General features: G+C 39.2%; 2 protein-coding genes across 2 annotated transcripts; one reads left to right on the plus strand and one right to left on the minus strand.

Annotated features, from left to right (window-relative positions):
* Positions 1 to 407: 407 nt before the first annotated feature.
* LOC117325862 (renalase-like) lies at positions 408 to 16,889 on the plus strand. The gene is given in 8 exon segments (XM_033882363.1): positions 408 to 630; positions 9,950 to 10,055; positions 11,359 to 11,504; positions 14,351 to 14,515; positions 14,871 to 15,044; positions 15,375 to 15,430; positions 15,432 to 15,551; positions 15,985 to 16,889. Coding segments are annotated over 8 exon segments (1,080 nt in total). The 5' UTR covers positions 408 to 497; the 3' UTR covers positions 16,165 to 16,889.
* Positions 16,890 to 18,276: 1,387 nt separating this feature from the next.
* On the minus strand, positions 18,277 to 22,524 carry LOC117325873 (marginal zone B- and B1-cell-specific protein-like). Its single transcript, XM_033882374.1, has 4 exons — positions 22,170 to 22,524; positions 20,348 to 20,457; positions 20,032 to 20,136; positions 18,277 to 19,922 (listed from the first exon to the last, which is right to left on the minus strand). The coding sequence occupies exons 1-4, from the start codon at positions 22,401 to 22,403 to the stop codon at positions 19,763 to 19,765; spliced, it is 609 nt and encodes a 202-aa protein (XP_033738265.1). The 5' UTR covers positions 22,404 to 22,524; the 3' UTR covers positions 18,277 to 19,762.
* Between the last annotated feature and the right edge of the window lie 4,256 nt (positions 22,525 to 26,780).

The raw sequence follows: 26,780 nt of genomic DNA on the forward strand, positions 1-26,780 counted from the left end.
TAAGGCGAATACGTTTTTTTTCTTCTAAATTACCAACTAGAGGCTTATGGAGGCCAAACTAGCATATGTTCAATTAATTGAACCTATCTTCAAATAATTGAAGACAGGTTCAATTAATTGAATAAATGTTAATTTGGCGTTCCATAGCAAACCATAGAGCTATGTGAATTCTACTTGTCTTACGCGAGTGGACTGTCGCGAGTAACGTCCCTTGGTTAAGCAGATATTGTAGACCTAACGATCTAGAGTTCGCATATAGAGATCTATTAGACGACAACATAATGTTATTTATTCTGAAATTGTTTCCACATTTTACTTAATAGACTCGTATACATATATTAACTATGTTACACGATTACAGCAAGTCTAACACCACATAATATATATACTAGCATAAGTCCAAAAATAGAAACAGAAACCGGAACACGCGGGTTAACACAACGAAGGTTGCATAAGTGCCCGTTTTCCTACATGTGACTTCCCGGCCTTTCCTCATCATGATAAAAACTGCAATGGAGAAGTTTGTAATCGTTGGTGCAGGGATGACAGGAGCTTCATCTGCTGCTTTGTTGAGGAAAATCTTACCCGTTGGGACTGTTGTTAAGATTCTGGACAAATCAAGAGGGACTGGTATTTATTTCCAGATTTCATCTTTCAAAACGCGATTATTAGTCGACACGCACTGACGTATGAAATAACAGTTAAAATTGATAAACCGTGGACAAGCATGTTTGATTATATAGTATACCTGATGTTTGACACGTAATGTACTTGATGTTTAACTAGGTATAGTGTACTTGATGTTTGACTAGGTATAGTGTACTTGATGTTTGACTAGGTATAGTGTACTTGATGTGTGACTTGGTATAGTGTACTTGATGTGTGACTTGGTGTACTTGACGTGTGAATATTTATAGTGTACTTGATGTGTGACTTGGTATAGTGTACTTGATGTGTGACTAGGTATAGTGTACTTGATGTTTGACTAGGTATAGTGTACTTGATGTTTGACTACGTATAGTGCACTTGATGTTTGACTAGGTATAGTGTACTTGATGTTTGACTAGGTAGCCTATTAGTGTACTTGATGTGTGACTATTTATAGTGTACTTGATGTTTGATTAGGTATAGTGTACTTGATGTGTGACTATGTATAGTGCACTTGATGTTTGATTAGGTATAGTGTACTTGATGTGTGACTTGATATAGTGTACTTGATGTTTGACTAGGTATGTAGCAGTGGTACTGCTCCGGGATCGAACACGTACTACAAACACACGATAGCTCTTTGAAGTTCCGTTTATTCCATCATGGGGTAAAAACCAATTGAATAGCACAGCTCTGATGAATATCAAAATGTCTCCTATTGTGAAAACCAAACCGCCATCATTCAAATCTCATACGGGTGTGATACATTGCCGCGCAGTGCGCACACTGACCACTGGGCAATAAGATAAAAATAGATTGAACCTTGACATTACTAAGAACCGGTTTACAAAGCATGATAATATACTACATACAGTTCCGTCACAATATACCGGACCGGATCTAAATTATGTAAAATGTACAAATACATTACAATAAATAGAGGTTACATGTCAATTTCAATTACATTGAAATTGTACCCTACTACATCCTCCCCTTCTTACAAGGAAGATGTCCTCATCTTTCATCAAAATGGTTACTAAAAATTTGGCACAAAAAAAAATATAATACACAAAAATTTGCCTATTTTTACCCAAAAATTCATTTAGCACAAAAAAAAATAAAACTTCTCTTTTACTAACTCCATCCAAAAGTGTATATATATATCCACACCTCTCCCCTTCTACTAAAGAGATGACCACATCTCCAATAAAGAGTATCCTATCATTAAAAGTCTATAAAAGGTCTATATACATGTACAACTACTCAAGATGTAACTCAAGATTTCAAAATATCAAAGAAAGTGTCACGTGTAGTCCTTGACATTTTCTTGAAATCTGCGCTAGTTGCAACACTCATCAGGAAAAAGGCTTTTCTCTCCCACTCCGAAGGATGAAGCGATGTTTGCTGCGAGCAAACAAAATCCCCCGAAGTCATCCACCGAGGTGGTTCCCTACTCCTGGTTGATCTCCTAGGTGCCGCAATCGGCTGCTCCCTCTGAGGTGGTGTTTCCAGTATACCAGCAGGCAGTACGTCAGCATCAGACTCTTCACTGGATGAATCCTCCCTTTCATCCTCCACATCACCAGAACCAGCCGGCTCCCCTTCCTCAAAGGATACAGATGGCGGTGGCAACGAGTCTTGGCTAGGTATGGGTGGCCCAGAGATGTGCGTAGACACATCCTCTCCCATGTCACTGGAACTGCTGTCATCATCACTGTCGCTTGATGACACATGACCCTCGACAACTGGTTCCTTCACTGACATACTCCTTGTATTCGATCTCGCCTTCACCCGTGGCACCGGGTGTGGCCGAATCACATTGGTATCTCTATCCATCGGTAATGAACCTACAGGCAGTAAATGATTACGATGTAGAGTCCTTATCCTGCCCTCACCATTCTCCTTCCTGAGTTTATAAACAGGTATATCCTGATTGTCCTGACCAACGACAACATACACGTCTGACTCCCATTTGTTAGCAAGCTTATGGCGACCCTCGAATGCCAAAATCTTAACAAGGACGCGATCCCCAATGTCTAAGATTGCGTGTCGAGCCTTTAAGTCGTAAGTTGCCTTTTGCCGCTGCTGAGCTTCCCTAGCTTTCCGGTTAGCCAACTCGAAAGACTGTGTCATGCGCTTCCTTAAATCTTTGGCATACTCTGGCACTCTGACAGTATTCCCAGGTTCCTCTAACCCTAACACCAAATCAACAGGCAGTCTAGGTTGTCTCCCAAACAATAACTCAAAGGGTGAGTAACCGGTGGTGTCATGACGGATGCAGTTGTAGGCAAACACCAATGGACCTATGTACCGCTTCCAGTCCTTCTTCTGATCTTCACCCAAAGTTCCAAGCATGTCCATCAGAGTCCTGTTGAACCTCTCGCATGTACCATTACCACTCGGATGATAAGGTGATGTCCGAGACTTCTGGATGTCTAATGTATCACAAAGGTGGCGTATGACCTCACCGCAAAAATTAGCTCCCTGGTCCGAATGGAACCGTCGGGGAATGCCGTAATGCTGGATATAACCAAGGAGGGCATCGGCTGTAGTCCTGGCTGACATGTTGCGCGTTGGTATGGCCTGTGCATAACGCGTAAAGTGATCTGTAACCACCAAGACATATGAATAACCACCTTTACTAGTCTCCAAGGTCAGGTAATCCATGCAAACTAGTTCCATCGGTTGTGTTGTCACAATGTTGACTAGTGGCACTCGCTGTGATGTTGGTGTCTTCCTCAGAACACAATGTGGACACTTCTTTATCCATTTATCTACATCTTTGACCATTCCTGGCCAGAAGAACCTGTCCCGTATCAAAGATATGGTTCTGTCCCGTCCGGGATGACCAACATGACTGTGCAGGTAAGTAAGAACCTTCTCTTTCATCGATGAGGGAAGAACCAACTGGTCAACACTAGAGTCTTCATGTTGCACACATCTGTAAAGCACACCACGCTTAAGCTTCAACGTATCCCATACTCTCGTCATTGTTGCATTCTGAGGATTGGTAGGTATCTCCCTCTTTGTGGGCTTCTGGTTTCGTCTAATAAATGATAAGAACTGGCTAATGACAGGATCCTGAGACTGCAACCGTCTCCAAATCTGTGGCGTCATGGTCTGTACCTCCTGTACATCATCTCCCATTGCATCGACAGCATCAGCAGACATGCATACACTTTCCACCAAAGAATCCTCATCTTGGGTAAGAGACTGGCACATTGCTTGGATACTGAGTGAGGAAACACTCTCTGTATGTCCCTGGTTTTCGACTGTCTCAGTCATAGCTGGTGTGGGAAGTCTTGACAATGCGTCAGCATCTACGTTGCGCTTACCCGGCCGATACTTGATATCAAAGTCGTAGGCAGACAACGCTGAGAGCCACCGATGACCTGTTGCATCCAACTTTGCCTTAGCGAGTATGTAAGTCAACGGATTATTGTCCGTATAAACGGTGAAAGTCCTCCCATAGAGATAATCGTGGAATTTCTCCGACACTGCCCACTTCAGTCCTAAAAATTCCAGTTTGTGGGTGGGGTAATTCCGCTCTGACTTGCTGATTCCTCTGCTGGCATAGTAGATGGGTCGGAGGGAGTTATCCTGCCGCTGATACAGTACCGCTCCCAATCCATGAGACGAAGCATCAACATGAAGCTCGAATGGTAAGGAATAATCCGGATATGCCAACACCACAGGACTACACAGGATGTCCTTTAACTTCTGAAAGGCGTTGGTATGATCCTCATGCCACACAAATGGGGGTGGGCTAGCTTGTTGAGCTCTCTTAGACTTCTTAGTCCGAGTAGGTGGAAGCAATTCGTTGAGTGGCCTCGCAATCCTACTAAAGTTCTGAACAAACTTCCGGTAATACCCGGCAAAACCGAGAAACTGTCGAAGTTGTTCAGCATTGGTTGGTTCCGGCCAATCTCGTACTTTCTCAATTTTGGAAGGGTCTGGCTCAATACCTCTCGCTGAAACCACATGTCCGACATAGGTAACCTGATCTCGGAAGAAATCACACTTCTTCGGAGACAGCTTCAGGTTACTCTCTCTCAACCGCTGAAATACCTTCTTGAGTCGATCCAGATGTTCATCGTAAGTCTCAGCGAAAATAATCAGGTCATCAATGTAAACCAAACAGATGGTAAGGTTATATTCTCCCATAGCTTGTTCCATGAGCCTCTGGAAAGTTGCAGGTGCGTTGGTCAAACCAAATGGCATGCGGTTAAACTCCCAGAAACCAAGTGGCCCTACTGTAAAAGCAGTTCTCTTCTTGTGTTCTTCCTCAATGGCAATCTGATGATACCCCGACTTGAGATCAAGTTTACTAAAGAACTTTGATCCTGACAGGCTCTCCAAAATATCGTCGATCCTAGGAATAGCATAGGAGTCGCGAACAGTAACACTGTTCAATCTTCTGAAATCTATGCACATGCGTAGAGAGTTATCCTTCTTCCTTACTAGAACAATGTTGCTAGCAAAAGGACTGTGACTTGGTCGGATGATTCCAGCAGACAACAACTGTTGCAAGTGTGTTCTAACCTCCTCATACATCGATGGCGGTATCTTGCGATGTCGTTGTTTAAAAGGTCTGCTATCTGACAACTCTATACTGTGCTCCACCAGGTTGGTACATCCAAGGTCATTGTCATCATGGGAAAAGATATCCTCATAACTCCTGATGAGTTCAATCCCAGCCTGCAATTCATCTCCAGCGACAACTGATTGAGACAGATCAATCTTGTTCATGAATTCCGGTAGCACATTCTGAGTACTGTCTGGCAATTCCTCAACAGTTACTGGCTGTAATTCACAAAGAACTGCACCAGGCTGAATAACATAGGTCTGTGTTGTAACGTTGGATAGCAGCACATCTACATAATTGCTGGACTCAAAATCACATGAGACTAAAGATGGGCTGACATCAATCTCACTTGGTAGTGTAGACCTAGGTGACGGCTGAACCATAGCGCATGTGGGTGGATACAAAACTTTCCTGTCTAGCATTCCTTTAACTGTCATAGTAGAGTTCGGTTTCAAGATGTACCTGGACTTACTGATGTTCTTAACCAATGCAATAACATTCTGGTTCCTCACCAAATCACGATTCCGATTAGCTAAACACCTGAAAGCTAAAAACCATGGCGTGGTGATGTTAGTATGCTGAGCATATCTGACTCCATGCTCCTGTAGACAGTCATCCATCAACACGGTAAGTATGTTGGTTCCAATCAGCAAGGGTACCTTCGAGTTGTACAGACTCTCAGGAACTACCAATAAAAGACAGGTTACCTCCCTTGTCTTCCCTAAACCATCAAACTTGATAAGGGCTTCTACATATCCACTGTATGGCAACTGCTCCCCGTCAGCACACTCAACCTTAACGAACCTATCTAACTGGTGCACAGGTATATGAGATAAGTGTCTCTGAAGGTAAACTTCACTGATTGTCGAAACAGTCGCGCCTGTGTCCAAAAGTGCGTTGGTTTGTATACCCTCAATGCTAACCTCAACTTCATTGGAACTTCCTACTAGCTCACTTGTCCTCGCAACATTAACAGTAGCCGATATCCCGGGACTGGTTCCATCAACACCTACCGTCTGTCCCTTGGGGCAGGTGGATCGAAGTTTAAATCTCCTGGTAAAACTGTTTCACATCTCGCTTTAATGTGTCCAGGCTGATGACATCTCCAGCAAATCAAATCAGACCTATCTCGTTGATTCGTGCGTCTTCCATTCCCTTGGTTAGGAAAACCCTGTCCTCTAGCCTGTTGTCTCTGTCTCTGATTGTTGTTCCTGTCAGGCTGTTGTCTCTTCTCAAACTTCTGCTCCAAACTCTTAATGGCGGCAGTAAGCTGGCTGACCATGGCTTTCAAATCATCTCCATCTGCAGTGTCTGGTGTGGTGCTAGCTGTCTTTGCTGTTGCTGTCTTCTGCTTGGTGCTGGAAGTTCCCAAATCTCTCTCACGTGCCCTCTCTATGGATCGGATAGCCACACAGAGTTCCTCATAATTATCAATGGCATCTGCTTTGTGACCAGATACTTCTCTCAAATCCTGACGAAGACCTGACCAGAATTTATTGTGTAATCTCCGATTCCTCTCTATCTGTGATAAGGATGAATCTGCACGAGTCAATAAGGCCTCGAGACGACATGCCCAGTCTGTCACACTCTCCTCTGGTAACTGGTGAATAAAAGTTCTCTAATAGGGTCTCTTGCTCGTCAACTATTCCATAAAGGCTGCGGAGCTTCGCAATAATCTGAGTTGGTGTAGTCCTAACTCCCATCCTCATAACTGTCTCTGCAGCATTTCCCTTCAGAGAACGTCTTATAGACTGGCCAATGACATCAATATTCCTGTTGGCATCAATCAGGCACTGGACTTCGAACTGCCACAGGTCAAAGGAAGAGTCTCCCTTACCGCGTTCTCCAGAAAATGAAGGCAACTTTGTAAAAACGAGTATCAAGTGTAGATGACGTAGTAGGGGGCGACGCATCAGCAGAGTTGTCTCGACCAGAACCACCAACAGCACCATCTTGTTGATCAATCTTCACCTTGGGTAAGCCATCTGTGGAGACTAGGAACTCAAACATCTGTTTCTGCACCTTTTCCAAATCTTCACCTTGGGCACCTGTCGTCGATAACTTGTGGACAATCTCTGCCATAGCTCTGAACGGATTCTCATCAGACGACTTCTGAGGCTTCGGTAGATTAAGATCTCCTTTAGATGATGTAGCCATGACAACTAGTATAAAGGCTATATAAGCTATACAGGTACGTGGCATATGTGCTATGATAATATCAACAGGTAATGTGAATAAGATATAATAATGTTAATACATTGTCCTGAAAACTCACAAACTTCTAAGTCAATATTCTCAGCAAATCGAGTAGAAAGTAATCAATAATATTCAGTTATCAGCTCAAATTAATCAAAAAGGTTGAGACCGATCCCTAATTGACCAATGTAAAATGCAATCATACAAGTATATTATCAAACCATCAAATATATGTAAATTCACAATAAAATCAGCTTCAATAAACGGAAAAATTGCTGATGGTATAAGCAAACTCTGTACGAAAGCAGCACATATAATCAAATGTGTAAAATGTGTAATAGTAATCAGCTATCAGCAAAAGAGATCACTGAATGAAGTGTAACACATGTACCGGATGTAAACAAATATAACCGGAAGTGGAAAAGTCATATTCAACACATGTAAACGAAGTTTCAGATATTACATCTCAATCACATAACTGGGTATCTCAAAAGTTCATGGCATCCATAGACCACATAAATACCTGAGTCTTTGTATCAAAGCATCTAATTGTCAATCAAAATCAGCAAACGCGAACAGCGAAACACAAACACATTCATGTCCATTGCCATCATGTTCCCTCCTCGAACTATGTCGAATGAACCGGTCCACCGCAGGGGTAAGTGCGTAGTACAGGTCCCTACATGGGCGCCAAATGTAGCAGTGGTACTGCTCCGGGATCGAACACGTACTACAAACACACGATAGCTCTTTGAAGTTCCGTTTATTCCATCATGGGGTAAAAACCAATTGAATAGCACAGCTCTGATGAATATCAAAATGTCTCCTATTGTGAAAACCAAACCGCCATCATTCAAATCTCATACGGGTGTGATACATTGCCGCGCAGTGCGCACACTGACCACTGGGCAATAAGATAAAAATAGATTGAACCTTGACATTACTAAGAACCGGTTTACAAAGCATGATAATATACTACATACAGTTCCGTCACAATATACCGGACCGGATCTAAATTATGTAAAATGTACAAATACATTACAATAAATAGAGGTTACATGTCAATTTCAATTACATTGAAATTGTACCCTACTACAGGTATAGTGTACTTGATGTTTGACTTGGTATAGTGTACTTGATGTTTGACTAGGTATAGTGTACTTGATGTTTGACTAGGTATAGTGTACTTGATGTTTGACTAGGTATAGTGTACTTGATGTGTGACTAGGTATGGTGTACTTGATGTGTGACTTGGTATAGTGTACTTGATGTTTGACTAGGTATAGTGTACTTGATGTGTGACTAGGTATAGTGTACTTGATGTTTGACTAGGTATAGTGTACTTGATGTTTGACTAGGTATAGTGTACTTGATGTTTTACTAGGTATAGTGTACTTGATGTTTGACTTGGTATAGTGTACTTGATGTTTGACTAGGTATAGTGTACTTGATGTTTGACTATTTATAGTGTACTTGATGTGTGACTAGGTATAGTGTACTTGATGTTTGACTAGGTATAGTGTACTTGATGTTTGACTAGGTATAGTGTACTTGATGTGTGACTAGGTATAGTGTACTTGATGTTTGACTATTTATAGTGTACTTGATGTTTGACTATTTATAGTGTACTTGATGTGTGACTAGGTATAGTGTACTTGATGTTTGACTAGGTATAGTGTACTTGATGTTTTACTAGGTATAGTGTACTTGATGTTTGACTAGGTATAGTGTACTTGATGTGTGATTAGGTATAGTGTACTTGATGTTTGACTAGGAATAGTGTACTTGATGTTTGACTAGGTATAGTGTACTTGATGTTTGACTAGGAATAGTGTACTTGATGTTTGACTAGGTATAGTGTACTTGATGTTTGACAAGGTATATAGTGTACTTGATGTGTGTCTATTTATAGTGTATGTGATACATGAATAGGTATGGTGTACTTGTTGCATGAATAGGTAGTACTAGCACTAGAACTACAATATTGGCTCTATCTCTAGATGAATTTAAAACCTGATCAGTTAATAGATCAAGTTGACAGGGTGGAGATTTGAGTAAGATGAGATGTTTTGTAAATGAAGGCTTGAGATATTGGTCAGACTCCAGCACAGAGTGGAGGTTATATGACACAGATGGGAGGAGTCCTCAGTGTAATGTTGATTTATATTTATTATTAGTAAGTAGATTCGGCAGACTGACACAGGATCCATTGTTTTAGATTGCTTATTAGAGGATAGATATATTTAAATGGGTTGACAGCCAGACAGATCATTTCCAAATATAACAAATCTGTATTGCACAGCATGCTCATTCGAAAAAGGCTTTGATTGAATTTTGTTTCAAATAATTTTGCAAAACATCTTTGAAATCATTGAGTCTTTGAAATCATTGAGTCTTTGAATTCATTGAGTCGGCAAATATGCCAGGTTTGTGTCATTGGTATTACACTAGTTATTATAGGTATATTACAAATCCTTTCGGTCTGACACTTGCACACTTTTTTAAAAATCTATTTATCAGGTGGACGGATGTCAACAAGTCGCAGCTCAACTGGGAATAGTGCAACTGTTGATCTGGGAGCCCAGTACATTTCCATCAACTCCCACTATGCCAAGGTCCACCAAAGGTATGTTACAAGTCAGCCATACCCTAATAGCATGAATGTGTACAGATCTATTTCATGGTAGCCTTTGTATAAGTGTCACATGAGATGTCGGACAGACACATGTAGGATTGCTGTTATTACATACATACAATTATTCTGATCTTTTCTGCAAAACTGTCATCATCATTTATGCTTTATGCGTGTTAAATATTCTCCCTAAATGTTTGAATTGACAACAATGGCAGACAAAATGTTAGTGAGGCTGATGATACTGATGTTACTATTGTGTAAAATGTTAGTGAGGCTGATGATATTTATGTTACCATTGTGTAAAATGTTAGTGAGGCTGATGATATTTATGTTACCATCATGTAAAATGTTAGTGAGGCTGATGATATTTATGTTACCATTGTGTAAAATGTTAGTGAGGCTGATGATTTTTATGTTACCATTGTGTAAAATGTTAGTGAGGCTGATGATATTTATGTTACTTTTGTGTAAAATGTTAGTGAGGCTGATGATATTTATGTTACTTTTGTGTAAAATGTTAGTGAGGCTGATGATATTTATGTTACCATTGTGTAAAATGTTAGTGAGGCTGATGATATTTATGTTACCATTGTGTAAAATGTTAGTGAGGCTGATGATTTTTATGTTACTTTTGTGTAAAATGTTAGTGAGGCTGATGATATTTATGTTACTATTGTGTAAAATGTTAGTGAGGCTGATGATATTTATGTTACCATTGTGTAAAATGTTAGTGAGGCTGATGATACTGATGTTACTTTTGTGTAAAATGTTAGTGAGGCTGATGATATTTATGTTACTATTGTGTAAAATGTTAGTGAGGCTGATGATACTGATGTTACTTTTGTGTAAAATGTTAGTGAGGCTGATGATATTTATGTTACTATTGTGTAAAATGTTAGTGAGGCTGATGATATTTATGTTACCATTGTGTAAAATGTTAGTGAGGCTGATGATATTTATGTTACTATTGTGTAAAATGTTAGTGAGGCTGATGATATTTATGTTACTATTGTGTAAAATGTTAGTGAGGCTGATGATATTTATGTTACTATTGTGTAAAATGTTCACAATTCATCAGTCAAGGAATAACACTATGTTTCAGATAAAAAGAGAAGCCATCATAAAACCACTGTATAAGCTAGTGTGAAACATGAAACCTGGCATTAAATATTAGTGGGAAATTCTGTTATTGTATTCTGAAGCCAATGTAGAAATCAATGTTGGGAAATGCCTGCTCTAACAACCTGGACCAGTAAATTTTATGCACAAGATTTAATTCCCAATCTTGTTGTAGTATACATGAGGAGCTGATATCCCAAGGCTTACTGAAGGCATCTAGTGGTGTGATTGAGGATGATAAGTTTGGTGGGGATGATATCCAACAGTACATCACCCCAGCTGGAGTTAGCTCTCTGGTCAAGTACTTTGTCAAGCAGGCAGGTATATATAATACAACAGCTCTCTAGTCAAGTACTTTGTCAAACTGGCAGGTATATATAATACAACCATAGGCGTCAGCTTCTGGTTAGTATAATAGAAACAAATATTAGCCCCTACTCCTACTATATTAACAAAGTGTAACACTCGAAAAGTCAGAAGTGGGTGGTGAGCTTCGATTCACTTTTGATTAATGCTCAACCAACTAAAATATCAAATGCACACAATGTTCAGTAAAGTACCTTGGTTTAGAATACTAAATATCAACGAATACAATTTCTTTTGTCATGTGACAATGATTTAATGATGAGAAGATGGATCAAAAGCGATCGTGATAGGCGACGATGCATCGACAGTGGAACAGAAGTAGTCTATATATTTTAGAGTGGTATGCAAGGGACAATCTGATTTGTCGACAGCTCTGTAAACAACACTAACTATAAATGTCGACCAATCAATAACCTCCTTCTGTTCCACGCTCGATTCATCTTCAAGTGTTACACAGTATTGAAATAGAAAGAATAGAGACTTCTATTTTTTTTCCATCAATACTAACCAGAAGCAGACTCCTGTACTACAACTTACATTTTCATTAGATGGAGATAACCTCCTTCTGGTCCAGTACATCCTCTAACATTCTGGTATATACAATACACTCTACATCATCATTAGAGGAAGATAACCTCCTTCTGGTCCAGTACGTCCTCTAACATTCTGGTATATATGATACACTCTACATCGTCATTAGGGGGAGATAACCTCCTGGTCCAGTACATCCTCTAACATTCTGGTATATACAATACACTCTACATCGTCATTAGGGGGAGATAACCTCCTTCTGGTCCAGTACATCCTCTAACAGTCTGGTATATACAATATACTCTACATCGTCATTAGAGGGAGTTAACCTCCTTCTGGTCCAGTACATCCTCTAACACTCTGGTATATACGATACACTCTACATCGTCATTAGAGGGAGATAACCTCCTTCTGGTCCAGTACATCCTCTAACATTCTGGTATATACAATACACTCTACATCGTCATTAGGGGGAGATAACCTCCTGGTCCAGTACATCCTCTAACAGTCTGGTATATACAATATACTCTACATCGTCATTAGAGGGAGTTAACCTCCTTCTGGTCCAGTACATCCTCTAACAGTCTGGTATATACAATACACTCTACATCGTCATTAGAGGGAGATAACCTCCTTCTGGTCCAGTACATCCTCTAACACTCTGGTATATACGATACACTCTACATCGTCATTAGAGGGAGATAACCTCCTTCTGGTCCAGTACATCCTCTAACATTCTGGTATATACAATACACTCTACATCGTCATTAGGGGGAGATAACCTCCTGGTCCAGTACATCCTCTAACAGTCTGGTATATACGATACACTCTACATCGTCATTAGAGGGAGATAACATCTTTCTGGACCAGTATGACCTCTAACAGTCTGGTATATACAATACACTCTACATCGTCATTACGGGGAGATAACCTCCTGGTCCAGTACATCCTCTAACACTCTGGTATATACAATACACTCTACATCATCATTAGAGGGAGATAACCTCCTGGTCCAGTACGTCCTCTAACAGTCTGGTATATACGATACACACTATGTCATTAGAGGGAGATAATCTGTTGGTCCGGTATATCTTGTGATAGTCTGGTATTTATATACACAATACTTTTGTCATGGAGAGCGTCCTTCTGTTCATCTCTAATCTATGAACTTAAATACTATTACAGTAGAGTTGGTTCCTACCATAACCAGACCAATGATTTGATTGGACCATAAATGTGAAATTCAGTCTGATACACTTATCCTATATTGAACTTTAAAGAAATTATTACAAGGTAATCAAGTAATTCAAAATATTCAATGAAAACTACAATTATTAGCTCAGCTGCCCAAAGGACAAATGAGCTTATGCCGTAGTGCAGTCTCTGCCAATCAGTCTGTCTGTCATCCGTCTAGAATAAACAGGCATAGGGTCATGATATTAGACCAGTAGCAGGCTGGGATGAATGGCTGCCAAGTTTGATAAAATGAATGACCTTTCAAGGTCACATGTGTTAAAATCATTGAATGACATATCATTAACAAAGGACTCGGAGTCCAGATATAGGGCCAGTAGACTACTGGGATGAAAGGCTACAGAATGTATCAAAATGGATAACAATCATGACATTGACCTACTTTCAAGGTCACGGGTCAAATTTGTTAAAATTTTTAAACAACTTCTCATCAATCAAGAGGGAAATAGTCATATTACTCCAATAACATGCTGGAATGGAAAGCTACAAAGTTTGTCCAAATGACTGATCTTGATCTACTTTCAAGGTCAAAGGGGTCAATTAATCTTTGATCAACTTATCAATACTGAAGAGTTTCAAGGTCAAGATCTAGGGCCAGTAGCATGCTGGTATGAAGTGTTACCAAGTTTGTTATAATTACTGACTTAGTCAATAAATTGAATGACCTTGTCCAATATTTTCAAGGTCACCAAGATAAATGGGTTTTATATAGTTTTCCTGAATAAGCAAGACAGTCCATGTTATTTAGGCCAGTAGTGTGCTGAAATGAAGGGCTAATATGAATGAATAAATAATTGATAAAGCCTACTTTTATAAAGAAATAAAGTAGTAATCACCTTAGCATTCATATACATGTAAATGAACTAGATTAACTTCTGAGTTGCATTTGAAGAAGGCGAGGGATAGAAGTCCATAGAACGTTTATGTATATGATACATGTATATTTTGTATTGTCCCAAGCCACAGGATATTTGTGGTGACATCATTTGATTGTTTTATTTTTCTGTAAATTTTAGGCGGTGAGGTAGCATTTGAAGAACATGTTACGAAAGTTGATGTGGTGGGAACAAAGGTGAAATTAACAACCTTGAAAGGAGAAGAGGAGTTATGTGATGGGGTCATACTGACCATGCCCGTACCACAGATACTACAGCTGGAGGGCTCCATACGACATCTCATTGGTCAGTACTGTAATACAATTGTAGGTGTTAGTCTACAAATAATGCAACTTTATGATTCCAGCTGATATCTCGTGGTCCCTAACTTGGCCCTTGCGGAGGCAGTGATTTAAATTTAATTAGTCATGCACTCTGTGACATATATATTCCCCATTTGACAATATTGGATGTATGTTATACCTAAATAATGTACATGGTGTATGGGGGACATATACCATTACTGTAAAATACAATAGATCTGAGTTCAGAATAATTCATTAATTCACAGCTTATTGGTTGACCGTTGCAAGCTTAATATTTTAAAAAACAAAAATCAACAAAAATTGGATATTGATTTTCATCCTCCTTTTCTTTCCAGATTCACAGCCAAAAGTGAAAGAAAATCTGGAGAAAGTATCTTACTCAATGAGGTTTGCTGTAGGGCTATTTTACGATGCAGGTGTTACATTGTCCTACCCGTGGGCAGCAAAGTACTTCAAAGACAACCCTTGTGTGTGTTACGTTGCCATCGACGACAAAAAGAGAGGAATAGGTGATTAAACATGATGATTATGTATAACAGAAATCGGTCTGTTGACTACTACAGGCTCTGAATAATTTCCTTTACAAAATCCAGCACACCCCAACCTCATAAACTGGGTAATGATCCCCGAGACCTTGGAGTGAGGTTACACTAGTAATGAATAAAAGAGTTTACATTCTAGAATGTATAATTGGGATGAAGTAGCTTCTTGTCTGATTGCTTAATGCCCTGATTGACCACATAGTCATAACCATCTTTAGAATCCTGTATACCCTTTAAGTAAGGACAGTAGGTAGGATATCACTACCGGTATAGAAGGTAGATTGATTCTATCCACAGAGAACAGCAGTGTTGGCTCGTCAGCTGTCGTCCATACATCTGTGCACTTCGGAATGAAAGCACCTGGAGGAGGACAAGGAGGAAGTGAAGAACATCATAATGAAACATGTGAGGGAGCTGCTCCCTGATCTTCCAGAACCGTCTGAGGTTAAAGGTCACAAGTGGAGATATTCTCAGGTAAATTAAGGTGTTTGCTGGCTATGGTTTACTTAAGAGTATATTACATGTATAAATATGATAGTATATGTGTGGTAAAAATAAGCCCAGCCTTGTCTATTGGAGTTACTCAGGTAAGTAAGAATACTAACAATAATATTCCCTACCTGAAGTCACAATGTATGTGTTAGCTCCATGGGAATACCTTTACAAGATAAATTTTCTACATACTATACAATATAATATGTTACATGTATTTTATATCAATATGTATTATTATTAATTGCAATACAATCATATTGTTAATGTTGGTAGATATAATGTTATATTTTAAAACATTTCTAGGACATTTTTCGCTTATCGACCTCAGACTTTCCGAAAGTATCTGCCTGAAGTCTGATGAATGTATCAACCAGTATACTGTATAAAATAATAGCCTCCATGCGTGTTCCAGGTACACAAGAGTTATGCTGATGAGCCAGGCTGTGTTGTCTTGTCCCACTCTCCTCCTATCATACTCGCTGGTGATGCTTTCTCTCATTCTAACCTTGATGGATGTCTAACCTCCGCTCTATCAGCACGAGATGCATTCGTGAAAAGTACAGGTGTAAAACTTCCTTCAAATCACTTATAAACAATGTCATGTCCATACCTATTATTTGTGAAGTGTACAAATCTCGCTACAATAAGCAATGCCATCTTTACCATTGGAATCAGGTTGTCTGTCCGTCCATCCGTCTGTCTGTAGACACATTTTGTCCGGACAACTCCTAAACCGAAGGGCCGATTTCAATGAAACTTCACATAAATATAGAGGACCATGTGTAGATGTGCATACCACTTTCTTTTTCTCAAAATTATAGTTGCTATGACAACTGGTTCTCTCCATAACATATTACATTGATTTCAAATAATTAGTATCAAAATACTAGTAGTAAAAAGTATTTGATACCAAAAGAAAATAAAAAAATAACCTCTGCATTAGCCATCTGAATAGGAAATTGATTATGTCTATCTATAACTGAGTGACCAACACCAGAACAATTATCTTAAATATTAGTACTCAAAATAGCTTTCTTTGAATGATTATTTTTGTTGTGATTATTCAGAACTGGACTTAATAAATTTCTGATGTTTCGCTCATAGAATATGATATCACCACTATGTGATGCAGAAGTCTTCTGAAGATAAATCTTTCCTTTAATAATGAATCGCACTAAGCATGTACAGAAAAAAAGTGTTTGATAAAGATAAATTACATGTACTGGGCCTACAGCGTGCCAAATTCATAATACATTCTAATTTCATCTGTTGGCACAATGACCTTTAAATAGCATTAACACAATTTGTTAAAGCATTGATAAAGTGTTTCTCTTTTGTAACACATACACAACAGTTACTGAAATTTATCACATTTGTTGAAATCAAGTTCAAAATGGTTCAATGTGTTATAACTTTCAAACAACTTGGAATATCATGGTATTGAGGTTTGTCTATTGATTGGGTGAGGTTATCTCCCCTATATCATAACTTGGAATATCATGGTATTGAAGTTTCTCTTTAGAATGGGTGAGGTTATCTCCCTTATCATGAAGTTTCTCAATAGAATGGATGAGGTTATCTCCCCTATATCATGTAGTTTCTCTATAGAATGGGTGAGGTTATCTCCCCTATATCATGGTTTTGACGTTTCTCTATAGAATGGATGAGGTTATCTCCCCTATATCATGAAGTTTCTCTATAGAATGGATGAGGTTATCTCCCCTATATCATGAAGTTTCTCTATAGAATGGGTGAGGTTATCTCCCATATATCATGTAGTTCCTCTATAGAATGGGTGAGGTTATCTCCCCTATATCATGAAGTTTCTCTATAGAATGGGTGAGGTTATCTCCCCTATATCATGAAGTTTCTCTATAGAATGGGTGAGGTTATCTCCCCTATATCATGAAGTTTCTCTATAGAATGGGCGAGGTTATCTCCCTTATCATGAAGTTTCTCCATAGAATGGGTGAGGTTATCTCCCCTACATCATGAAGTTTCTCTATAGAATGGGTGAGGTTATCTCCCTTATCATGAAGTTTCTCCATAGAATTGGTGAGGTTATCTCCCCTATATCATGAAGTTTCTCTAAAGAATGGGCGAGGTTATCTCCCTATAACATGAAGTTTTCTCTATAGAATGGGTGGTTATCTCCCCTATAACATGAAGTTTCTCTATAGAATGGGTGAGGTTATCTCCCCTATATCATGAAGTTTCTCTATAGAATGGGCAAGGTTATCTCCCCTATATCATGAAGTTTCTCTATAGAATGGGTGAGGTTATCTCCCCTATATCATGAAGTTTCTCTATAGAATGGGCAAGGTTATCTCCCCTATATTATGAAGTTTCTCTATAGAATGGGTGAGGTTATCTCCCCTATATCATGAAGTTTCTCTATAGAATGGGCAAGGTTATCTCCCCTATATTATGAAGTTTCTCTATAGAATGGGTGAGGTTATCTCCCCTATATCATGAAGTTTCTCTATAGAATGGGTGAGGTTATCTCCCCTATATCATGAAGTTTCTCTATAGAATTGGTGGTTATCTCCCCGTTATCATGAAGTTTCTCTATAGAATGGGTGAGGTTATCTTCCAAAGTTCCCACTCGACAGTCGACAAGCTATGTTGCCTTCTGTCAACTCTTGTTTTGAATCATAATAGTGACAAACTTCAGACCACGGAACTGGAAGGATAATACAATACATTAATATTGTATAATTTTATTTTTCCCAATAAACAAAATGTTATACATAAAAAGGTAACATCATACTATGAACGCAAAAACACACATTATATGTGTCATTCCTACATGAAATAACACAGATTTTCTGTGTTTAACAAAAATATTCACATCAGATTAAAAGGATGGAACTACATGTACTATCAATATCAGACACAAAGTCACAACCATTACGCTAACAAACATCAAACATTCTGATTCAACACAACTACAGATTGATGCAATGTCACATTTTAAGGTTGGTATTCACATTTGCAGGGCTTTGAATTTAGGAAAAATGTGACAAAATCTAAAATTGAGAAAGTTATAAACACATATATTTGAATTTAATCATAATTAGTAAATTTATTTCTCTTCGGTCTAGTTCATATACTTAACTGAAGTAAATATACAATCATCTGAACCCAGGATAGACTTTAAACAAGTTGTATATGAGATGCCACCATTTGCATATTTGACAAATTGTTAAACTAACACTATTTGGTGAAATTTAATAACTGGATTGGGAAAAAATGAAGGCTTTGCCATAGGAAATGGGGCATGAATTCAGCCCTGAATTTAGACCAAAATTCTGCAGAAAAAAATGTGTAATGTCTAGCTGTCGACTCAACATAGATTCAATGACATGGCACAAAAAATATTCAGCTGTTAAGATGTTATGGCCTGGAAATGATATTGACAAGAGGCCCATGGAGGAAGTTCCTTAAAGATTTTAACACATTTGACCCCTGTGACCTTTAATGTAAATCAAGGTCATTCATTTGAACAAACTTGGTAGCATTTCATTCCAGTAGGCTACTGGCCCAATATTATGACCCTGGGCCTCTTGGGTATTGAGAAGTAGTGAAAATTACAACACACTGCACTGGATAAAAGGCGATCACAATAGGTCACTTGAAACTCAGGTGACCTAAAATCACTTAAATAAAGGTAATTATGTGACTTAAGTTTGTAAATGGCCCCTTCGTATTGTATACAGCATACTGGTTATCACACAAAATGTATTTAGGCAGAGAACAATTTTCAGATAATAAAAAGACAAATAGAAAATGGGTTGAATACAAAAATATAAATGTTTGATATAAAACTTAATTTTGTAACTTTTCCAGTATCTTAACAGTAATGGAGCCAAAGAGACTGTTTAGAAAATTGTGCAACAGTTTTGAACTTCTTTGACTCGACAAATACTAATAAATGAAATCAGAGGTCAATTTTAAACCGAAATATAACTCAGTAAGCATGCATAGGTCATACACACACAGTATAATAAACAAGTGGAAAAACGAGCATGGAGATTTTATAAATTGAAAAATGAGTTTTTTTACTCGACATTAAATGGGTTGATACACTATCTATGAGTATTTTCATAGTTATTGTTACTAGAACAATGTCATATATGTTTTTATCTACGAGAAATATTTCCCAATATGCTAAATAATTCACACCATGCCTACAACTCGTCGGTTTTGTGACTTGTTTTCTTTGAACACTCGCCCAGCAGTCCTTGGCCTCTACATAGGTACTTTTCAAAGTCCTTCTCCTGTCTGTACGCCTCGTAAATCTCCTCTTCTCCAATCTCCCCCATGTACATTGAGCATGTCTCTCTCAATCTGCAACATAATTTGTCAATGATTATTCGAGATATTAAGTGAGCACTGTGCATGCCAGCCGTTCTCCTTACACAAACTACTGACTTGTTAATTTCTGTACAATATTTACCTGTTTGGCCATCGTCCCCCACCCTGCATAATCCCTGGAATGTCTGCTGTTTCTAGTCCTGGCCCAGATAATCGTTTCCGTCCATCAACTTCCTTGATTCCATACCTGAAATACATATTTTATTCTTAGGAGGTCCTTATTGAGGTCCAGGTATGTGTATTCTAGTATGATACCGGTAAATGTATACAATACCACTCACTGACAATCTACATCTACATAACAATAAAAATAGAAATCTGTGAACTAACTAGTTCAAATGACTACCCTATAGTTCTGGCAATGAGTTTAACCAAATCTTTTCCAGATATAAACTTACTTGTCAAATTTGCTCTCACAAACAGACTCGGTTATGTCATAGATTTGTGACTCGGGTAAAACTTTTAAAGAAGGCCTCTTCTTGTGAGCTTCTGAAAATTTTGTTTGCAACTGAAAATAATGAAAAGAAAAAATGCTCATCAATAGGTTCATAAAAAATAGTATCTTGTTAAATGCAAAGCATGTATAAATTATTGTATAAAAAGTAAATAATCATTAATCACAACAAATGTGTCCAATGGGTTTTAAAGTATTTTCTTTCTCTGTTAAAACATTTTACTCTAGATCTATCAAAACTTGAGGGAAAATACAAAAATTGAAAGCAATGGAAACAATAAATATCATGATTGTTCATGAACTTTTACATTTTTCTTGGTGTGACTTGCTGACTTATGCTTTCAATTTATAGTACTTTAGTATGTACGGTGGTATTGAATATAGAGGTTCTCAGGCACCCCCTCTCCTATCCTCCCCACCCCATCCTGTCAGAATAGGGTAACATGATATACAGGATCTCAGGCACCCCCTCTCCTATCCTCCCCACCCCATCCTGTCAGAATAGGGTAACATGATATACAGGATCTCAGACACCCCCTCTCCTATCCTCCCCATCCCATCCTGTCAGAATAGGGTAACATGATATAGGGGATCTAAGGCACCCCCTCTCCTATCCTCCCCACCCCATCCTGTCAGAATAGGGTAACATGATATAGGGGATCTAAGGCACCCCCTCTCCTATCCTCCCCATCCCATCCTGTCAGAATAGGGTAACATGATATAGGGGATCTAAGGCACCCCCTCTCCTATCCTCCCCACCCCATCCTGTCAGAATAAGGTAACAGTTACATGATATACAGGATCTCAGGCACCCCCTCTCCTATCCTCCCCATCCCATCCTGTCAGAATAGGGTACCATGATATACAGGATCTCAGACACCCCCTCTCCTATCCTCCCAACCCCATCCTGTCAGAATAGGGTAACATGATATACAGGATCTCAGACACCCCCTCTCCTATCCTCCCAACCCCATCCTGTCAGAATAGGGTAACATGATATACAGGATCTCAGGCACCCCCTCTCCTATCCTCCCAACCCCATCCTGTCAGAATAGGGTAACATGATATACAGGATCTCAGGCACCCCCTCTCCTATCCTCCCCACCCCATCCTGTCAGAATAGGGTAACATGATATACAGGATCTCAGACACCCCCTCTCCTATCCTCCCCACCCCATCCTGTCAGAATAGGGTACCATGATATAGGGGATCTAAGACACCCCTCTCCTATCCTTCCCACCCCATCCTGTCAGAATAGGGTACCATGATATACAGGATCTCAGACACCCCCTCTCCTATCCTCCCGACCCCATCCTGTCAGAATAGGGTAACATGATATACAGGATCTCAGACACCCCCTCTCCTATCCTCCCCACCCCAGCCGGATTATATTTTGTTTTCAATTTAATTCTCTTCAGTTAAGATTTGATTGGGTAGAATAATTTTTCCAAACATGATAAAAAAAATAAGGTTAGGAATTAGGGGCTTCAGTGATCAGCTTGACAACCAGTCGGTCTTGAAACGTTGCGACAAAGTTTTACAATTTGTTTGTGTAATGTGTAGAATGTAACATTTGCTATCATATTGCCTCCTAGTCTTCGGTATGCATGTGTTGGAATTCGAAAACAAACTATATTATGTGCATCGTACGTGTATGTAGTATGTACATGTATACACATTCACAATGCACAATTGTTTGTTACGCTTTGTGGAAATACATATTAAAACAAATAAACACAAGAACACAACAGCGTTACAAATCTTACCTGGTAGGCTACCACACGACAGCCATCACATTTCAAATCCCGTGGCATGTGAAGACTGTGGGCATCCTCGTCGTCCAATGTTGGAGTCTTAAAGCTCAGCGATCCTGATTTCTTATCCTCACTTTCTTCCACACCGGTTAGTTTCGGTTCACTCAGACGCACTACCAACGAGCAAATTACAATAATAATCACAACATGATGACTAGTTTTTATCGGTCTACGGAACACCTCCATGTCCTGTCTAGTGGAGTGAGACAAAGTAACACATCAGCATAGGTTATATGTAAGTATCACGCTACAAAAAGTTGACAGCAGGTAGGTGTAACCACCAGACCTTTGTTGCGGAAGCGAATGATTTGACAACACGTTGTGCGCAAAAGAGAATGCGCAATGGATCAGGCTATCGGATTTAGCGGTTCGGATTTAGTAGCTAGACAGCACACGGGTGGTGACTCGCATGACGAGATACAGCACTTTTCTGCATAGAATGTAGTTAACGGATCACCTTAACATGTTGCCTTCAGTAACAGCAAAGTATTTTTTTTTTATTTGATTGTTCCACCAATCAAATATTTTATAGATGCTTCAGTTAATACCGAGCACAAATGTCATTTTCCCTGAAAAATGAACCAACAAAATAATAAGATGATATATATATACAAAGATAAAACAGTAATACCTTATTGTTACATGTTTAAGGAGTCTAAATGTATAAGAGTATACATCTATCTATAAACATTATGTATATATGTACTTGGTTACAGGTACATGTGACACATGTGGACCCAGGTAGGATTGGGGCCTGATAGGACTCCAGGTAAACTTGGAGTGCACTCCAAGTTTACCTTGAGTCCAAACGGAGTGCACTCGGAGTGCACTTTGTGTAACCTTTAGTCTACACTCAACTGTACAAGTAAATAGGGAAAACATTAACACGCTATTCTGTCCTAAAAATGAGCTCAAGGGAAAATCCCATCTCGTGTCAAAAAAAGTTATTTGACCTTAAGTATTTTGAGTATTTTATGACAGAATGGCGTGTCATACAGTGTAGATGTGTATATACGTCCCTGATTAACATTAACAGATACCATCAATAGAATTATATAAATATGATTGGTCATTAAGTAATAACGACAGTATAGACAAGTAAATCGTCAACTTTTCTAGGCAGTCTGCTTCTTTATCAAGACACAAGTAAATTACTAACGATGACATACGGACTAAGGTAGAGTTATATAAGTTTAGTAGATAAACAATACACAATATATCGTTGTGTTTGTGATAATGATCCCTTCGGTCGATAATAGAGTTAGAAAATATCTTAGGTGGTGTACAGATGGTATAAATGAATAGCATATTAAAAGGCCTTTGAACGAATTATTGAAATATCAAATTCACGATCTACAGCCTATATATATCGCCTAGCCAGAATTAAGTACCCGCAGCATATACCACCGCCTTTCAAATTTGGCATCCTGCGTCGTTTGCACTTTGTTATTGATTCGAAGATAAAGGTTTGAAATTTCTGCCGTAGTTGTACTGTGTTGCACATGACATATTTCCCAAGGCCTATGTACGCCGTTTTACTTACTATCGTATGAAGGCGTCGATACGTTTACGTTTGGGTTATCATTACAGTACGTACCCCTTTGGACCATGTCGATTAATTACTATTCTCCCACCATTCACATATTTATCTCACGTTTAATCTGTTCAATATTTCCCTGTCACTGAGGTTGTGATTTCTTTGTCAATCCATATAGAGTATGACAGAGAGCACGTGCTGGCAGCAATTCAACGAAACCACCTCGACAATTCTGAATTCAGACTGAATAACGTCACGCCAACATTGTGTTGCATGCTACATTGCAGTATTTTATTTTCAAATATATGAACAACTGTACTCTGTGTTAATAAAAAAAAAGTGTGATTGGAGAAAAATAGATAATAACCCCTAGAGCCTCTGGTTAGACAACCAAGTACACATCGCCCCGAGGGTTGGAGATTTCTTTTTTCACACGTCCTCATTGAAAATCCTATTAGCAGTACATGTATATGTTAAGTCTTACGATGGTGCGTGTCCCTGTAGACCATGTTAGTCACGCTGACTTCAGACTTCGTATTTTTAACACAATATCTAATGTAATGCATCATTACACAATTCGTGTACTAAACAAAACGGGATTCTCGATGCTGTGTAGTGTTGGTCACGTCCATAAGACCAGGGACCGGTGATGTGTGATACACAGGAGGGTGCTAGGGCCATTGAAATCACTAGAAATGACAGGGCCTATGAATTGACCAAATGTGCCATAACTATATATATTGATAACGCCCAATCGCCAACCCCTGTCACCAATACAATGTCACCAATATAAAATAGTTTCTTCGGGATGACAACTTAAACATGATTTATCACAAATTTGAGTAATAAGAATAAATGAATAAATGAATTTTCAAAATGATAGCGGAATGATTAGTTAGTATAATAGCAACATATTACTTGGACATAATATGTATACATGTATATATTTGATATGATGTCAGGTTTAATTAAATGCGTACATTGCATAGAATATAAGATAGTTATGCATATATTTAATAGACAGATAATAAAACCTTTAGATACACTTGCAATTGCGATGCTGTACTTGGGTTATGTAAACTGTATGCAACTATAGCTATGGGGAATTACGGTTAGGTATAACTAGGGTTGGGAGGTTGTACTAGGGTTAGGTATAACTAGGGTTGAGAGGTTGTACTATAGTTAGGTATAACTAGGGTTGGGAGGTTGTACTAGGGTTAGGTATAACTAGGGTTGGGAGGTTGTACTATAGTTAGGTATAACTAGGGTTGGGAGGTTGTACTAGGGTTATGTATAACTAGGGTTGGGAGGTTGTACTAGGGTTAGGTATAACTAGGGTTGGGAGGTTGTACTAGGGTTAGGTATAACTAGGGTTGGGAGGTTGTACTAGGGTTAGGTATAACTAGGGTTGGGAGGTTGTACTATAGTTAGGTATAACTAGGGTTGGGAGGTTGTACTATAGTTAGGTATAACTAGGGTTCGGAGGTTGTACTAGGGTAAGGTATAACTAGGGTTGGGAGGTTGTACTATAGTTAGGTATAACTAGGGTTGGGAGGTTGTACTAGGGTTAGGTATAACTAGGGTTGGGAGGTTGTACTAGGGTTAGGTATAACTAGGGTTGAGAGGTTGTACTATAGTTAGGTATAACTAGGGTTGGGAGGTTGTACTAGGGTTAGGTATAACTAGGGTTGGGAGGTTGTACTATAGTTAGGTATAACTAGGGTTGAGAGGTTGTACTAGGGTTAGGTATAACTAGGGTTGGGAGGTTGTACTAGGGTTAGGTATAACTAGGGTTGAGAGGTTGTACTAGGGTTAGGTATAACTAGGGTTGAGAGGTTGTACTAGGGTTAGGTATAACTAGGGTTGGGAGGTTGTACTAGGGTTAGGTATAACTAGGGTTGGGAGGTTGTACTGGGGTTATGTATAACTAGGGTTGGGAGGTTGTACCAGGGTTAGGTATAACTAGGGTTGGGAGGTTGTACTAGGGTTGGGTATAACTAGGGTTGGGAGGTTGTACTATGGTTAGGTATAACTAGGGTTGGGAGGTTGTACTAGGGTAAGGTATAACTAGGGTTGGGAGGTTGTACTATAGTTAGGTATAACTAGGGTTGGGAGGTTGTACTAGGGTTAGGTATAACTAGGGTTGGGAGGTTGTACTATAGTTAGGTATAACTAGGGTTGGGAGGTTGTACTAGGGTTATGTATAACTAGGGTTGGGAGGTTGTACTAGGGTTAGGTATAACTAGGGTTGGAAGGTTGTACTAGGGTTAGGTATAACTAGGGTTGGGAGGTTGTACTGGGGTTAGGTATAACTAGGGTTGGGAGGTTGTACTGGGGTTATGTATAACTAGGGTTGGGAGGTTGTACCAGGGTTAGGTATAACTAGGGTTGGGAGGTTGTACCAGGGTTAGGTATAACTAGGGTTGGGAGGTTGTACTAGGGTTAGGTATAACTAGGGTTGAGAGGTTGTACTAGGGTTAGGTATAACTAGGGTTGGGAGGTTGTACTAGGGTTAGGTATAACTAGGGTTGGGAGGTTGTACTGGGGTTATGTATAACTAGGGTTGGGAGGTTGTACCAGGGTTAGGTATAACTAGGGTTGGGAGTTTGTACTATAGTTAGGTATAACTAGGGTTGGGAGGTTGTACTAGGGTTATGTATAACTAGGGTTATGTATAACTAGGGTTGGGAGGTTGTACTAGGGTTAGGTATAACTAGGGTTGAGAGGTTGTACTAGGGTTAGGTATAACTAGGGTTGGGAGGTTGTACTAGGGTTATGTATAACTAGGGTTGAAAGGTTGTACTAGGGTTAGGTATAACTAGGGTTGGGAGGTTGTACTAGGGTTAGGTATAACTAGGATTGGGAGGTTGTACTATAGTAAGGTATAACTAGGGTTGGGAGGTTGTACTAGGGTTGTGTATAACTAGGGTTGAAAGGTTGTACTAGGGTTAGGAGGTAGTACTAAGGTGAGGTATAACTAGGGTTTGGAGGTTGTACTAGGGTTAGGACTGCCTCGATGCTGAAGA

The sequence above is a fragment of the Pecten maximus genome, chromosome 1, assembly GCF_902652985.1.
Source record: "Pecten maximus chromosome 1, xPecMax1.1, whole genome shotgun sequence".
NCBI classification, from domain to species: Eukaryota; Metazoa; Mollusca; class Bivalvia; order Pectinida; family Pectinidae; genus Pecten; species Pecten maximus.